We start from the raw sequence: 18,484 nt of genomic DNA on the forward strand, positions 1-18,484 counted from the left end.
GGGAGTCATTCCCATTTTTGTCTTTGCACCCCCGGCCGACCTCAGCGAGGCCAGCCAGGAGCACCCATGACAGCAGCGGATGGTACAGAACGACTGATAACCATCATCTCATTGCCAATTTACAATGGCACAGCAGACGATACAGAATTACTGGTAACCGTCTCTGCTACCTTGCAAAGGCAAATGAATGCTGCTGTGTAGCACTGCAGTACAGCCTCTGTCAGCTGCATCCAGTACACATACAGTGACAATGACAAAAGGCAAAACAGACTCCATGGTTGTCATGCTATGGCGTCTGCCAGGGCAATCCAGGGAAAAAGGGTGCGAAATGATTGTCTGCCGTTGCTTTCACGGAAGAAGGAATGAGTGACAACATTTACCCAGAATCACCCGCGACACTGTTTTTGCTTCATCACGCATTGAGATCTCAACCCAGAATTCCAATGGGTGGGGGAGACTGCGGGAACTATGGGATAGCTACGAGATAGCTACTCACAGTGCAACGCTCCAGAAATCGATGCTAGCCTCGGTACATGAATGCACACAGCCGAATTATTATGTTTTGTGTGGCCGCATGCACTCGACTTTATACAATCTGTTTTACAAAACCAGTTTATGTAAAATCGGAATAATCATGTAGTGTAGACATACCCTCAGGCAGTCCTCTGTTCCAACTCCTGCTTCTGTGCTAATATGCCAGTGGCTGGTAGAGGAACCCAGGCCCACCCGTTACTCACGTTTCCATCCCAGGGACACTATGACTAGTAATGTAGGTGTCCTTAGTCACAAGCCTTGTTGCTGTGTCCCTAGGTTTCTTCCTACCCCACATCTCTATCTCCTTGCCGTCTCTGGTTTTGCCAGAACATCCTCCACTCTCTGTGGCTACTTCAGACCCCTCAGCTTGTCAAATTCCCTAGCCCAGGGAAATACCTCAGGGCTTACTCTCCCCCTAGATCTCTCTCTTGTCCCTGGCCAACTCCCTTTCCTTCTCAGGATTAACTGCAGACGTCCTCCATGCAGGCCTTTCTGCTTTCACTTCCTAGCTTTATAATCCTAACCCAGCCCAGTTTCTTCTGCCATTAGGTCTTACCAAGCCCACCTTCCCCACCAGGTGCAGTGTCTACGGTTAATTGGCCCTTCCTGGCCCATATTAACCCACACAGGGATTGTGTGGTGTGGACAGCCCATTGCAGGTGGGTGATTAGGAAAATAGCCATTTTACTTCTTAACTGAGGATTGATTCACTGGAAACTTGTGAGACAATGAACCTGGAATTGATGAATCCCAGCCATTTTTCAGAGTGTAGCCAGCCCACAAAATTCTCAAAAAGAAAAATTAACACAATTAATAAAATCCATCAACGACACACAGCTTTGTTCATATATCTCTCTAATTTTGTACCAACGCTTATAATTTCCTTATTTACCTGCTCGATTTCAATGCAATACAATAGATTAGGAGTCATTAAAATCATTCAGCTCTTGCAAAAACCTTTACATCGTTGTTGGTGTACAGGCTTCAATGCCGTTGTGATTTATTGTTTTGCCTTGGATGAAAAGTGGCCAGTGTTCTACTTCGTTGGGTGCTGGATGAAAATTAATTGACCATTAGCCTACTGCTGAGTACAGTAAGACATGTTAAAAGGTTATCGGCTCCAATCTTAGAGGGCTGGGTAATTATTTAAATTTCTTAATTCTATTTGGTGCAACATATCCTTTACACTTTAGTGTGTGTAATTATTGCACATCTGGGTCAGATCCTCAGGTGATGTAAATCCAAATAGCTCCCTGGACTTCAGAGGAGCTACCCCAGTTTATACTAGTTAAAAGATCTAGTTAATGTTATACAGTAGCACATACAAAACACTATATGAGAAAAAAGTAATAATGTAACACTGCATCCAGTGTAACAATCCATCCCCCAAGCTCTTGCTTCCCTCACAATGCATTAAACTGCATTGCCCTACTGGGATCTCTCAGGGGAAAGGTGCCTCAAAGGTACACAAAGTCTCCAAGAGCACCTGTGAACGCAACAACTGAGTTCCCCCTTTAGACTGCACAGCACACACGCCCCTCCATAATAGACCCAGTCCACTGGTCTGTTTGGAGGAGGATGGCTTCCTGGCTTCATTCACTCCCCCGCTGCTAGGGGTCTGATCCTGAAATCTTTGAAGTCAATGGCAAATCTCCCTTTGACCAGTGTGGTGCAAAATCAGATCTTTAGTAACTGAGGTAAATACATGGACTATGATTAGTCCTTGTGTGCAGGGGATGCAATGGAGAAGGCCCCCAGTGCTCCTATGAAGGGGCTATGAAGGTACAATTTGGCCCTTAATCTTCCTGTAGTGTTCACAAAAACATATTGCATTTACTCAATCCTGGGCAGCTGTGTTAGTTTTTAGCTATAGCACACTTTTTCTTTTAATTTAAGCAAGAGAGTCACTTGAGTTGCCTCTCTCACCTAAATTAAGCTTCAGTAGCACCAGCTTCTCAGGAAAAACCTGACACATTTCAAGTTCTGTGGCTGCTGTGAGAGAAAAAAAGAGTGCAATGTATGTGCTGTGAGGCACTGAGGTTTCTGTATTGCACTGAGGGCTGGAGCCTCACCCTGTGGCCCTTCCCTCGAGGCCCACATAAAATACCTTTTCACAAAACCTCTTTGCTTCAAGTAACAAAGACCTCAAGAAACCTTAGGGATCTATTCCAAATAGCCAAATATACTGATCTTAACAAAGATAAAGCTTAATTTTAAAATATGGTAAGTGCTCCATATTGCATTCACAAGTATAATTCAGTCTTTTTCAAATAAAACTACAGGTACCCATTAAAAATTAAGCTTTAGAAATTTGATAATTCTACATCAGCTCCACTTCCACAGTGTTTGGAAACAGCTTCTTTATTGCCCCTTTGAGAAATCAAGTGCACATCACTATCCTAATCCTAGAAAAGGTACTGTCTATTATTATTCTCCAATAGCAAGTTTGCAGGAAAAATACAAAGGCTGGGGGAAAAAATGAAGTGACTTTAGCCCAGACCAGAAGCAAATTTTTTTCTGAGGCTTGAGTGGCTTTAGATAGCTCTGACAAAATATTACCTCTTTAAATTGTATAAAAAATAATGTGTTTTTTTCACAATTTTTTCATTAATCTCAGACTAGAGAAGATATAAAAATCACTATTACATAATAAATAAATGTGACCCTGAAACTTCTTGGTGCCAACTGACAGAGGGCATTGGGGGTCTGTGGAGTTTTACAGGGATTCCCTGGGTCAGGTATATATAGAAGCGTTCACCAAAAGACAGCATGTGATGTCTCTACCAAGAGCCTACAGCCCAATGGCCATCTTAATCTGTGTGAAATGGCATGAAAGGATAGTATTTAGGAAGTTATGTATCTATACTGAAAATAATGTTCTAAGGTAAGGCAAGTCACCAGGAAGTGATATGCCTTGGACAGGTTCCTTCCAGGCAGGTCTGGTCATGTGTGTGTATTGGGCATGCCTATTTGTACATCAACTCAGTAACCATCGTAAAATTTCAAAATCTAGAAGAGAAAATGCACAGGACAAAAACAATCAGCAGGGGGCATCCTGTTTATAAATAAGATCAAAGGATTACCTCAGTATATCAGGTAACATGCAGCATCCTTCACCTAGGACACAAGGTAGCTGTATGTCTTGTCGAATAAAAAGGGATGGCAGCTTGGCTGGCTGCCAGTGGAAAGCACTGGGGAGCAATACTTTATTAGCTATGATAGTATCTTGTTAATTAAGTTTAGGCTCCAGAATGCATGTTATGATTGTATTTTCTATGTAACCCTTTGTCTCCAATATTCATTTTGCTATCACTTGATTCTCTATCACCTATATAAACTTTTACTTGTTTTCACTACAAACTTATTTCAGTGCTGTGTGTTAAGTGAAGAAGAGATGTGAAGTATAATTGGGAAGCTGGGGAACAGTGAATCTGAGTACTGTGAGTGTCCAGTAGAACAGGGGCTGGACACTCAAGAGAGATGCCAGGGGTTGGAATGTGCCTATTGCTAACCTGCAGAGAGAGAGAGAGACCAGTGGAGTTAGGAAGCTGACTCTTGTAGGCACAGACAAGGCTTCCTTATGCTAAAGTCAGGTGGTAGCAAGGTACCCCTGGGTACTCCCAGGAAGCATCACTGTAGATTAACCTAATTTAACTGATGTCACAGAAGTGACAACTTTATTAGGTATCTTATAAACCTTTGATATCTTCAGGGAATGATCAGAATTATCTAATTAACTTCAGAAAAAATAACTAGAATAAAAAACTTTCTTCCCTCACTATAAATTGGGTAACACTAGTATTTAATGTTGGGCCATTTTAAAAATCATGTTAAAACCACAATTTTCCTGGACTAGGCAAAATTATCCCTGACAAACACTGATGAAATGAATTGTTTTGTGTTAAACCAGAAAGCCTCATATTTTTTTTTTTATTACAGACTTCATCTTAACAGGGAGATTGGATCTGATTCTTTTCTCAGATACACCATGTAAGTCAAGAGGGACTCCTCTGAAGTCAATGGAGCCATACCAATGTAAAGAGGAGGATCAGACTTACTGACTCACAGACCAGCTTCTCTTCCACTCCTGATTGCATGGACTACTTGCCCCCAGTAGTGATCCAATATCTTCCATGTGACATCTATGGCAACAGTTAGGTGGGAAAGTAAAATTAGGAAAGTATTTAATGTATTTTTATTTTGTTTGTTTCCCAGAAGAAAGGATTTGATAAGAAAAAGCTGATAGACGTCAGGACATGCCAGCACATGAAGAATATCAAAGCTTAAAGGATTTTTTTTCTCTTGCATGCAAATGAAAGTTGCTTCTGCACCCCTGGCCTTCGTCCAGCTGTCATTGAAATTAATGGACCGATTTTCATTGACTGTCAATGGGAGCTGGTTGTGGCTACTTGTACTCTAGTGTTATCCTATGCCCATGTGATAAGGGCAAATAATTACCTATTAATATTGTTCATATCATAATATTTCCCTTCCACTTTCAGAAAAATGTGAAGTAACTTTTTCCTGTTGCCGTTAGAAAGCATTCATTTTATATTTATTCATTTCTAGATTTTCCTTGTGAAGAACAAAATGACACTGAAAGGCATGGGTCTAGTTTGACAATGAGAGATATTTTCACACTTCAATCTCAACTTTTTTAACAGTTTGTGTGGCTTTTACAGTGTTCATATACTTCTACCTCTTACTATGGATTTTATACATTAAGCCTTAAAATTTTTAATGATGTATGACAATAATGGGAAATATTTTGCATCTTTACTTCCAGTGAATGGTACCTTCTTCCCCAAACATTTCATTGAGTCTAATAGGTACTATTCACCATGAGTAAGTGTGGGTCATAGTTGTAGCATGGCCTTTATTGGGATCCTTTTCCTGAGAATAATTTGTCCCTTATTTTCTTATATGTTCATCTCAATACAAATTTTGTGCCTGTGTTTTAAAAAATCTGTTTTATTGAGTTAGAAAAAGAAGTGGCTACTTTATGCTTCTATTGGTATTCAAAACCCTTAACACAGAACAAGTAGAGCCTAATAAAGTAGCCATCACAGTTAATTTGGTGTCACTGCTAGGGTGACACTGCTAGGGTGACCAGAGGTCCCGATTTTATAGGGACAGTCCCAATATTTGGGGCTTTTTTTAATATGGGCTCCTATTACTTCCCACCCCATCCCAATTTTTCACACTTGCTATCTGGTCACCCTAGTCACTGCCATGAATGTTCCCTTAAAATTAGTATCAATTCTTACGGTAAATAGTTTAATTGAAAGGAATCAATGAAAGGAACTCATTTTACTCACATACTTTACTCACGCACATTAGAGGCAACGCTTTACATGGCATAAAATTATTTTCAAACTTGACTGACCTCGCTTGTTTTATGACTAGTTCAGACATGTAATTCAGAATGTTGACTTGTGTTACATTAATTTAGAAATCACTGCTTTCTTTCACAGCAGTTGTCTAGCACTTATACAAGCATGATTTACATTCTTTGGTTATATATGATTTTTAAACATGTCATTACTATTCACTAGGTGGTATACTGTAATTTAAAAAAACAATAATTAATTCAGTTATCAGATTAACATCATTACTTTACAAGATCGTCATGCACTGAAAAATAAAGATTCATTCCAACATATATTAAGATATATCTGTGATAATATCACTAGCAATACTTATGCATAATAAAGTTTTCTGGAAAGATAATGGGCCAAATTTTGCTTTCAGCTACACTAATGTAAATCCGTAACAACTCCGCTGACAGGTCCACAATGGAGTTACTTCAGACTTTCATTAGCATAACTAAAAGTAGAATTCAGTTCAGTATAAAGAATTTAGGAACAAAAAGTATCTATAACACATACATGACACCAGCAGTACACCTGGCTTCAGACTTTGGGACTAAATGCTCTACAAGTGTAAATAGGCACAGCTCCAACATGAAAATGCTGAGCATTTCTTCCAGATCCTCAGCTGGTGTAAATAACCATAGTCCAACTGAAATCAATAAAAAGGATTTCACATATACTCCATTTAATTCTGGAAAAAACGCTAATTTTGGACTTCTTCTTGTGCTCCTTATTCAGGGGAAATTACTATTGAAAACAAAATGAAATAAATGGAAGCTTTGCTTGCGAAATCAGTGCAGGATTGAGTCAATTTCTGAAGAAAATGTACACACTTAGTCTTATGTGTGTTCTTCTTTTGACACTTAAAATTCTACATAAGAGCTGAAAAAGATTAAGTCATTACACTTAGAACACTTTCCACATTAATACGAGAGCCTACTAGAATTCTCTGAGTGTTACAGCAAAACAGTGGATGAAGGAGAACCAGCTCATATAATATTTTTAAACTTTTACAAAGTTTTTAATAAAGATCATCATGAGAAACTAGTAAGGAAAATAAATTGTGGGTTAGAAACTGAGTAAGACAGAGAGAGCAAAAGCCTTGTTCGTACTAGAGCAGTGGTTCTCAACCAGGGGCCTGGTTTCAGGGGTTCAGCTAAGCAGGGCCACCATTAGAGTCACTGGGGCCCAGGACAGAAAGCCAAAGCCCCACTGCATGAGACTGAAGTCCAGGACCTGAGCCCTGCCACCTGCGGCTGAAGCCAAAGCCTGAGCAACTTAGCTTCGTGGTGCCCCCTGTGGCATGGGGCCACAGGCAATTGCCCTGCTTGCTATCTCCTAACACCAGCCCTGGCTTTTATATGCAGAAAACCAGTTGTTGTGGCACAGGTGGCCCATGGAGTTTTCATAGCATGTCAGGGGGCCTCAGAAAGAAAAGGGTAGAGTACCCCTGTACTAGAGATTAGCTAATATCAATAACTTGTGGCCAGCAGTTAGGGTAGCTATGCTGGTGTAAGCCCCTGTTGTTAGCTTGGAAAGCAGCAATTTGCATCAGAGATGCTTACCTATGGTTGAAAAGATGACAAGCTCCACTGATGTAAATCACTGCTTTCCTTCTCGGTCTTACACCTACACCTGTTGCTGGCCACCAATTACTAAAATCAGGCTTCATCCCAGTATGGCCATTGTGCAGAAATAAATGGCTAATTTTCAACATCACAAAAGGTTAACTGTGAACAATCCAGGGATCAGTTCTAGGACCAGTAGATGACACAGAATTATGTAGGTTAGTCTAAATTAACTTCACAATTCAGGGCAAAGAGTAAGGGGCCATGATAAACAATGTGCAGCAGAGGCCAAACACAGCAAACAAAAAGTCACCATAAAAAACATTAATATCCTTATGACATTATATAAATTAATGGCACGGCCTCACCTGGAATATTGTTTTCAGTTCTAGTCACCTTATATCAAAGAAATAAAAAGAGTACAGCGATGGTCAACCAAGATTGTTAGTGGCCCATAAAAACTACCTCATGAGGTGAGATTTAAAAGATAGGACTGTTTAGTTTACAAAGGAGACATAGAATAGGGTACCTGATAAGACATAGAAAATAATAATGGCATAGAGAAGGTGTATGGAGCAGGGCATGGGCAGTCAGACTTAATGGTTAGAGTCAGATCCAGAGGTGGCGGGAGTGAAGCTAAGGACCAGATCTAGAGACAGAATCAGGAGCAGGACATAGGAGCAGGGACCTGGAGTGAGGCAGGAACCAGGAACAGACAGAAGCAGAGCTTGGGAGACTAGCACCTACACATGAACTATAGTAACAGCCAGCCAGAGACTCACCTAGTTGCTCAGACAACTTCTTGTGCCTCTTTCTGGTTTAAGAAGTGCATCCCAGACAATTGGTGGGGCTGGATATCTCAACCTATCAGGAGTTTTGTGGGCAGGGCCCTTTGGGAACTAGAGCTTTGCTGAACCACTGGAGAAGGGGGTGGGGGGAGGGAGGCACAGTCTAAGCACTGCCTGGGAACCCATGATCCCCACAGAAGGTAGATGGAATGCTCTTATTTACTCTCTTGCACCATAAGAGCAGGATATCCACTTAAACAGTTAGGCGATTAGTTTAAAATTAATAGAATTATTTTTCAACAATGCACAATTAACCTGTGGAACTCAATGGCTCTAGATAGGACTAAATCTAGACATTAGCAGGATTCAAAAATGGTTTAGGCATTTAATAAGAAAAACATTCAGTTAGATTAGATTTTTTTTTAAATAAAGGATAGAAACCCTGGGCCTGCCTCATGGCATAAATCAACCAGTAAGGACCAGATTTTTAAACATGTAGTAAGGTATCTAGTGGGATTTTCAAAAGCACCTAGGCATCTAACTTCCATTGAGACCAAAGTGCCCAAGTCTAAGTTATGACAGCCTCCTCATAGCTACCCTATGGACAGAACTTTGCTGGGAATCTCCACAGTGTAGTGTTGTGCAGCTTTCTCCTGACCCTCCTTCTTTCCTCCGGTCACACCCACTACACCAAGGCTTGTCAGGAGATCTTCAGAAGACAGACTTGTGGCTCAGTGCCTGAGCTTGGGGAATCCTCCCACAGAGGGATACACAGATTCTTGGGGCCCTTTCTGCCACTGTAGCCTCTACCCTGTGTGGAGGGGCCAGAGTGGGAGATAAGGATTTCATCCTGAGTGTCTAAGTTATGTGATAGTGTTTATTCTTATTAATGAATATTGTGGCTCTATGAGATACACTCAAATGTAGTAGGAGAGGAGCCTGAAACATAAGCCCTTGTATCAGAGGCCTAGTATGAGGCAGAACCTGCTCACAGAAACAGGGCTAATATTGCAAAAATACACATTTGTAAGAAGTACTAAGCACAGAGTACTTACACAAACACATTCTGATATTAAATGGTACCAAAACATTCCGATATTAAGGATGGTACAAAAACATTTCCCAAGAATAACATGAACACACTAACCCCTCCTAAAAGGGAAGGTCAGAATGACAGTATGTAATAAAAATGTTTTAATTAAACCAGAATGTACAAGATGATGGGTAATAACTAGCCACATCAGAGGCAGTAACTAATTATGTCAGAGGCAGTATGAACTTGTGTGTATCAGGGTATAAAGTTGTATCTCAGAGCGAGTATCTTTGTCCAGCTGAGGGGGAAATGGAAAGTCCTGCCATTCACTGAGCTGTGTCCATTGTCACTGGCATACATGTCTTAGTATCCTCCTAGAGTCTTCCATGTGCTATTACCATGCTTTGTCAACAATAAACCTGGCTTGGTGCCTTTGTACCTTAATGAATCTTGTGGTCATTGAGCAGTTTGCTCAAGGTCTGCTGTGCCGGCTGTCTGCCCAGAGCTGGGGCAGCACAAACACAGCTCAACATCTAACCACAGTAATCATCTTGCAAAATTCCCACGGGCCTGATTGGCAGCCAAACTAACCCATAATTATATTTGAAAAGTTGGTTTAGTCAGACAGTTTAGGTTAAAAAAAAACACCTTTGCCCATGCATAAGAAAGTTAGCAAATAGTCATCTAAGGTTCAGGATTAAAGAAAATCATGTTCAGCACTGATAGAATAACAAATGAAATATGTTTTGGGTCAAAACCAAGCAAATTAGGGGTTTAATCCCCAAAGAGATAGAGATTCATGTGTGCTGTGTTTATTTAAACGTTCAGAAAAAACTCACTTGTTTGAAATCAGCAGTGTTCCTATTCTTAGTTTAGAACACCTGTTATGCATTTTAACTCAGTCAGGTCAAGAATACCCAGAGCAGAAGTGATATTTATATGGGAGCATGGAGACTACAAAATACATATTTAGAGTATTGCCAGGATAAAGTGTCACAAAGGATTGGAACTGCACTGCTGCTTTTTCAGCACCAAGATTCTGAACAGAGATGTCTGAGACATCATTGGCTATATCCAAGCAGGTTGTTTTCTGAAAAGATCCACACGTAGGGCAACAGACAAGAAACCTAAGAAACAGTTATTGAATTTATCCAACCACCAATTCAAGGCAACCCCTTATGGCCAGCTGCAATACACAAACTATAGGGAATGAGTGACTGATGTAATCTGCAGATCTTATTCACATAGATGATTTAACAGATTAAACCCTAGAGTCATGTTTGACATATTTAGTTTGGCTACACACATTTATAAGTCTACACAGGGATACTTAATAGCATTAAGACAAAAACAGCTTTCTTTGTTTTTTCAAAAAAAATTTTATTAACAAGTTTCCAATAAAAATCAATTATAAAACTGAAAAAAAAATCATAATTTGTACATGGATCTTGTAAAACAATACACAAAAGAACGCACAATAGCATGTCTGTCAGCACCCTAACCTGAGTATTACAGTAGTGACACAAAACAGGGACAACGGGAGAGGTTACTAAAGCTCCCATTTTTCTATGCTCTAATAGTCTCCCTTGTAAATATGAAGGACCAGATCATCTGGAATAACCTGGTTTAGCTGCACTGAAGTCAACAGAAATATTCCAGTTTAGGATCGGACCCTGAGTTTTGTGGTAATATCAGGTATTGGGATGGGAAGTGGAATGCAGTTACTATATCTTCATTTCAAATACTTATGTAATTTCTTAACTGCCTTCTGTTAAAACAAGAAGGTGTCTAAGAGACCCCATGCCCAATTTCCTTTTGCAGGGTGAGCCAGGTTTGAGCTTACGGAAAATAATGTATTACCAAAGCTAGAAAAGATTTGGAAAAAAAAAAAAATCTCAAGGCTTTCTTTCACCAAAGTTGATTTTTTTTTTAAAATTGAACCAGGCTCTAATCTCCTTTGCCACATTAATATAATTACCACTATTCTGATTCTTCTACTTAAACATGACTCCCTTTAAGGGATAGACTGTTTATATGATGACAAAAGGATATGCAAGAGAAGTATTATAGATATTTGTATACAGTCTTTAGTAAACAAATAATGCTAAAAGAATTAAGGGTAGGGCTCTAGCTTGGTGTACACCTTAGTTAAACCAACAGATGAAGGGTACTTCAAGCTTCACAGGATTGTGACAGTTACATCATTTTCCAAAAACAGTAGCAATATTTCTCAGTAAAAACATGGAAATTCAAATAGTTGGTTTTTAAGCAAAAATAGCATTGCAGAAACCAAACAAATCAATTCACATTACTAATAATAGCTGCTTCTAATGTGAAAAACAGGTCAAGGAGACTAGTTCTCAGACAGAACTAGTTTAAGGAATAAAATTGTATACACACACAAAAAATAAAAGTATATTGTAGGAGGCTCTCTAAGTTAAAGTAGTGCATTTAACATTGATGGGCTCTTCAGATTTAAAACACTAGGTTAGATTGATTAGATTTTTTCCTGTAGTTTTCTCAAAGTCTTGGGAAGTTTATTTCTTGACTTGTTGAAACTTGGTTTCTTACTCCCAGCTAAGAAAATAAAAGAAGTGGAGTTAGGAAAAATAGTTTGACAGAGTGTCATCATTCTTCACTTGTTTTTTCCCATCATGTTTATTAGAACACTCACGCTGATCGCAACAGCTGTAACAGAGGTTGCAGATTTTCCAATATATCTCCCTGTTTATGCATGTTCTGACCTTTCCAAAAAACTCTCACCTCTGAGGCTGAAATTTTCCTTGACTGTTCTTAAGAATCAGAATGGGAAAAAACAAAACAAAAAAAACCCTAACAAAATCTCTCCAGCCATTTTTAAGTTATGGCAGAAAAAAAAATGTTACAATATTTTTCTAACCACATTTCTTTTGAAAAGCAATAAAGCAAACAGAGCCAAAGTTTAAAAGTTAACTGCTGCTTTTGCCAAGTTACAAAAAATGGTTTTGATTTCATACAAAGTTCAAACATTTGAAAACTGCATATTGACCACATATAGTCATGTTATTTGTTAATTCAGAGCACAATAAAGGCCAGACCGAAATACCATTAGGGGGTTTTCCATTGACTTCAGTGGGCTTTGGATCATGACTTTTCAGTGCATATGTAAGCAGGACTTGGGAAATGTGCACTTTTCAAAAGTGATTGAGAGATTTTGCCTAGTGATTCTTTTTAATTTGCATCCAAATGCCAAAAGGTCAGTCCTCGGCTCCTTTCCCAAATCCTCAGTTTTTAGGAGGGTTTTTAATCGTTGAAATTAATCAGATGCTTTTAAAAACAAACACGCACCACAAACCACACACACTGCTTGAAGTGCCCCAAGGTCATTGATCTGTTTGAAGAGCAGATATATATTTATTCAAAGGAAAGAAAAAACAGTCACCACAACTTTGGACACAACAAGGTGGCAGAAGAGTTGCCTGGGGGAGCAGAATGTGCTTAATCTGCCTAAAAGTTGCCCATAACAGCACTCTCCCAGTGCTGAATCCTCTGAATCCCCTTCAGCTCGCCAGTGTCTACTGAGTCTTAAAGTACAGTTTGCTGAAGAGGCTGGTTTTCTTCTCTTGAGCTCTGCCAACTAGTGCCTGTGTGTTACAGAACTTATGTTTCTTTATTCCTTACACACACATACACACACACACACTTTTTAAAAAAGAATCCTATAGAATTAATGCAACATTGCAGCGCCGATGAGCTCTCAAAGTGTAAAAGTTAAAGCTGAATGTTCAACCTTATCCCTGTCTTTTTGTGCATCTGCATCATGATGCTGTCTTACTTTGTGGTCATGCTATTATGCATAATAAAATACAGTTTAGATAAACACTTATCAGATAACCATATCATGTGATTAAAGACCATATCACGATGCACAAAGAGGCAGAGGCAGAGGCAATGTTGCATGGTCAGCCTTGAGGTCCATTCCTACACATACTACCATGAAAAATGTTTACCACAATAAGTAGTCCTACTGACTTCATCTTTACTTCACTATTCTTGGGGTGAAATCCTAGCCCCACTGCAGTCAGTGGCAAAACTACCATTGATTAGAAAGACGCCTGAATTTCACTCCATGATGCTTATAAGGTCAGACCATCACCTCCCACATTTCCTGCTGTTGAGTCCTTGATTGCACAACCTACATGTTGCATAAACAGTACTGTTGGTATTAAGTGTTCTAAACAGTTAAAAAAAAAAGCCATCTTAGAGTTTACTTTTGTTTTCTACAAATAAATAGTGACCCATGTAAACCCTAGATCCATCTTTAGATCTTCTCATTGATATCAATGGTAGAATATAGCCTGTCAATAGCTGAATTAATTGGGGAAAGAAGTTCCGGTTGGTGAACACTTTAGGGTCAGCACATAGTATAATGCTACTGTAGTATGGTGCTTTATTTTCAGCTCTGAAAAATTTACATGTAAAATTAATGAAGCAAAATGGGAAGTATTAAAACCAGGGATAACACATATGTACACAGTTTTCTAGTTAAAATGTCTAGGGTGGGGGGGGGGGGGAGGAGGAGAGTGTCCATTAGTGTTCTTACAAGTTTCAATCAGGGTGAATATTGGTCCTTTTGAGACCTTTGCAAGAAGCTGGGAATGTGTGACAGGAGATGGATCACTTGATTACCTGTTCTGTTCATTCCCTCTGGGGCGCCAGGCATTGGCCACTGTCAGTAGACAGGATACTGGGCTAGATGGACCTTTGGTCTGACCCAGTATGGCCGTTCTTATTTAATCATTTAGGGGTCTCCTCCTATTTACTATACTCAAGTTATTAGTCTCATTGACTTCTAGGGGACTATTCTCATTAGGAAAGCAGGATCTGACCCCCTGTGTCAGTTTTACCAGCTGCACACTGCTGATAATACTGACCCCAAACTGTTGGGGGTATAATGTTTGTAAAGTGTGCTGAGGATTAATTAGCATCTGTACAAAGCTCTTCATATGTATGTTTTAAACCATAAAAATCTTACCTTTCTTGCAGATACTACGACAATCTTTTTTGTTAACAAAGTTATTGGCATTTCCACCGCAACCTGTATAGCTGAACTCTTCACATGATTGACTCTTTGAGTTGTAGTAATAGCGGGTCACAGAAGATGAACACAATCCTTCATCTTTTGGGCTATAGCATAATGAGGGGCCAGCTTAAAAAAAGAAAGAAAGAGATTACTGCAATGGTCAGCAGATCTGACTTGTTGTATGTCAAACAAAATTTGGAGCAATACTGCACTAATGGAAATGATTGTGATTACCACTGACTCAGTAGGACAGGCTCCTTACGTCCCAATCAGTAAACCATATACTCATCTCAGATACAATGTAAAGAGCTCTCACAATCACACTGCATGTGAGATTCAGCAGTTCATTGCAGACAGTGCTGTGTAGCTCATAAACATGAATAATTTGGAGCCACATGCTGATTTCTTACACATTTACATAGGAATGACTTCAATAGGACTACCTCTGTGAGTAAGGAAGGCATAGTTTTGCCCTTAATCCATTCAATGATCTGATAAGTACACCTAAATAACTTGTATAAAAAAAAATTGTATTTAAAAGAACTGGGTTAGTTTTTTTCTTATCAGAATTGCATCTTTGTTACTGTTGATATTTGCCCATTCTTTAAATGTGCAAGAGAAACTAAACTTTTCACTCGTAATAAGTTGTCAATTTTGCCAGGAGCCAAAACTAATGAAGGTGTCATGATGCATGTTATGATGGCTGCTTAGTCATCTAATGATAGTTTTATGCATCTGGTATACATTTGAGGTTCTGCTACCAAGCTCAGCTAGTTACCTGCTTACAGTAACTATCTTTCTCTTTGAACATGAGGCAACAAAGAGTCACAACTCCCAATAAAAGTTCTTTGCCTTCTGAGATCAAATGAGTGCTGAAAACAAATAACCTGGCCGTGTCTCTCAGGTCTTTAATTTTAAGAAGGCAGGCTCTGTGTCCCTGAACTTCAGGCATCATCCACCTAAAGCCCAGCAACCACTGTGTTATACTGAACTGCGGCAACATGGGCACACACAAGCAAATTTTGCCCTCAATTATACCCCTACAATCCCTCAGAAGTCAAGGGGTTGTATGGGCGTAATTGTTGGGGAGGATTCAGGTTGAAATATAATATTTTTTAGATTGGTTGTTTTGTCCTTTGCATAACAGGCAGTGGAGGCTTGATGATCCCTGAAAGTGTGTAGTCAAAACTGACATGCACAGGACATACTCAGAAAACACATTATAGCAGTGAGCAAATATCAGACTTCAAACAGTAGAGGTAAAGCCTACTTTAAGATGTTTTCATAGGTAAAAAGAAAAGAATTGTATTGATAAACACCATCGTTTTTATTGATAGTACATTAAAAAAACAAGTTATTTTAGTAGAATGTTGGAGTAATCATTACTTTTCTCAGACAAACAGTAGTCCACACAAGAATCTTCATCTTGAAAGTTGTTATCATTTCCATAGCATCCACCATAGATAAATTTTTCACACTTCATTGAACTCATGTTGAAGAAATATCTTTTTAGGTAACCTCTACATGGTCCTGGATCAGCCTCCAGCCTGCATATTTTGGGCACTTCTATAATAAAGAGCATTTAAACATCAAAGCACAGTTAAGCTAAACTTTATTACATCTTTTCTGACATGTTTTCCACTGACAAAGATACATCTCAACTTATTTAACTTCTGCTGATATGCTTAAGAGGTAGATGATTGATTGTTAAAATACAACATTAGACTGAGCATCTTAAAAGCATTAGGGATAGACTATGATGAGCTCCAAAAAGAAGCCAGGCAAATACATCAATCCATCTTGGTCCTTTCGTCAGTGGAGTGATTTGATTGGTTTAGCCAACAAAGCACTAAGAAGCCTCCATTCAGTGGGAGTTTTATCCTAGCTAGGGTTGTAGGATCAACTCTAGTAGTACCAGTGCTGGTACAGGCAAAATGATAAATCCAGGAGAAAAAACAGCTGGCTAAATTCACTGATTAAGGAAACCTTCACCTGCTCCCAGAAGTTTCTTGGTGTGGATATTTGTGAAGGTATCACACCTGAGAGCTACTAGCTAAGGTATCATTTTGGCCCAAGTGAGATATACTTAGCCCTCGTCCAGACTAACCCGCGGCATCGGCGGGTTAAAATCGATTGCTCGGGGATCGATATATCGCATCTAGTCTGGACGCGGTGTATCGATCCCCGAGCGCGCTTACATCGATTCCGGAACTCCATCAATCCGAACGGAGTTCCGGAATCGACGCGGAGAGCCGCGGACATCGATGCCGCGCCGTCCAGACTGGTGAGTACCTCGATTTTAGAAATTCGACTTCAGCTACGTTATTCTCGTAGCTGAAGTTGCGTATCTAAAATCGATTTTAATTCCTAGTCTGGACGTGGCCATAGATATAGATAGATGTAGCTGGCATATCTACATCTATAACTTTTATTGTAGCTGGAAGGAAATGCTTTTTTAAAAATAGAATTTGGGGTCTATGCCTTCAATTGATGAAGCAGCAAATGTTGACAGAATACAACCTTCCCCAGAAGTTCAAGATGATTTTAGACTGGGTAATGAGTACCCAGAGGCCTGGTTGCAGCGCATAGTAAAAGTTTTAGTGGGGCAACCCTGCAAAAGACCCATAGAAATATTAGTGAAAAACAACAAGATGGAGCCTTCTGACCTTGCTGAGCGTACAGGCTCCTACTCCTACCTTTACAGAAAGCAGGCACACCAGAAGGACTAAGGAACTATCCTGATGTGCTAGGGGATAAAGTAAATGCTCAGTAGTCTGTTTCGCTTAATGCAAACCTGGGCAGCGAACTATTAACCAAGATGTCCCAGGATGCCCAAGCCAATTCTGGGGTGAGGACCTCTGTGTCTGAATAAAGGGCGAGAGAAAGGACTTACTCCGGATCATCCAGCAGCTCTTCTCACAGCTTTCCAAGCTTCGGAAGTTGTTGGCATTGCCCTCGCAGCCCCCGTAAGTGAACTCCTGGCAAGTCTGAGTGTACCTGTCGTAGTGCCACCTCGGGATGAGAGCTCGGCAGGGGCCTTCCTCTGGGGACAGCAGGCAGACCTCTTGGTTTGGGGCTGTAAAGAGAGACAAGCGCTTTCGGGGTCAGTCACCAGGCCGGGAGCCAACGGGCCAGGGCAGTTTCCACGTGGCAGCGAGAGGAGAGGGAATACGCTGGAAGCAGTTTACAAGGCAGGAGACAGCGGAGGGTGAGCTTAGCCCCCAGCATGTGGAGCTTGGCGGCGGGAGCCAGCCCACTGGAGAGACAGAGCCTGGAGCCAGCGCAAGAAGCGTCACCGGAGAAAACCGGGATGGAGGGAGCCACGGTCGCTTGCACCAGGACTAAAGGCAGCCAGGAAAGCCGCGCTGAGCCGAACCCCCCGCAACTTGCCGGGGCCCGAAGCTCCGCTGTTACCTGCTGGCGCCTGGGGAGCGCCCAGAACCTGCCCCAGCAGCAGCAGCAGCAGCGAGCCCAGGCGGGCAGACGAGTCCATTGCCTTTGCCTGCAGTGGAGCCAAGCCCGGCACAGAGACGCGGAACCAAGGCCGAGGCGCTCCTGCTGCAGGGCAGCCGATCTGGAGAGCGAGCCGGCGCTTGGCCTCTGCTGCTCCATCTCCCCGGCCCTTATATCCGTCGCGATCACCTCCTCCCGCGGGGCCGCAGAGCGCGGGTGTGGCGCGCAGCCTGATTCACGCCTCTTTCCAGCAGCCCATTCGCACCGCTTGCGAGCGCGTCATGCCGGCTCCGCAGCCAGGTTCCACTGGGTCACGGCCAGTTCCCCGTAGAGTAACTTCGGGGAAGGCCCGTTTGCTCACCCCGGGAGGGACCCTGCAGAACATCTAGGAAGGAAAGTGGGGGCGGGGAGGATCTAATAGAAAAGCAGTAAAAATTGCTCGAGTGAGGCAAGAGTAGCACATCGGGGAGTCATGAGAGTGAGAAATGCTTTAAACATCCTCAGCAATGATGTAAGGCGAGATTGCCCCATTGTCACCTGTGTGTATCAATCATAAATCAGGCTATGCAATAATCAAACCCACGGCTGGGGAGAAGGAAGGTTTCTGATTTGTCCTGTCCTGCGGATCAGAGTCATACGATACTGACGCCTCCTTTCTTACCTTTCCTTTTCAG

General features: G+C 41.0%; 1 protein-coding gene across 1 annotated transcript; it reads right to left on the reverse strand.

Moving 5' to 3' along the window:
* Positions 1-10,666: 10,666 nt before the first annotated feature.
* TFPI2 (tissue factor pathway inhibitor 2) lies at positions 10,667-18,000 on the reverse strand. The gene is made up of 5 exons (XM_050939702.1): positions 17,772-18,000; positions 17,251-17,433; positions 15,744-15,923; positions 14,310-14,483; positions 10,667-11,872 (listed from the first exon to the last, which is right to left on the reverse strand). The coding sequence occupies exons 1-5, from the start codon at positions 17,848-17,850 to the stop codon at positions 11,793-11,795; spliced, it is 696 nt and encodes a 231-aa protein (XP_050795659.1). The 5' UTR covers positions 17,851-18,000; the 3' UTR covers positions 10,667-11,792.
* Positions 18,001-18,484: the final 484 nt, after the last annotated feature.

Source organism: Gopherus flavomarginatus, chromosome 2 (assembly GCF_025201925.1).
Source record: "Gopherus flavomarginatus isolate rGopFla2 chromosome 2, rGopFla2.mat.asm, whole genome shotgun sequence".
NCBI classification, from domain to species: domain Eukaryota; kingdom Metazoa; phylum Chordata; order Testudines; family Testudinidae; genus Gopherus; species Gopherus flavomarginatus.

What these genes read in the sequence shown, in the direction of transcription:
- TFPI2 (XM_050939702.1), bottom strand. Translation starts at nt 17,850, where the DNA reads ATGGACTCGTCTGCCCGCCTGGGCTCGCTGCTGCTGCTGCTGCTGGGG. An exon ending in CGCTCCCCAGGCGCCAGCAG is followed by an intron (nt 17,434 to 17,771) that starts GTAACAGCGGAG and finishes CTCTCTTTACAG; the next exon opens with CCCCAAACCAAGAGGTCTGC. An exon ending in CTACTGTTTGTCTGAGAAAA is followed by an intron (nt 14,484 to 15,743) that starts GTAATGATTACT and finishes TCTTTTTTTAAG; the next exon opens with CTGGCCCCTCATTATGCTAT.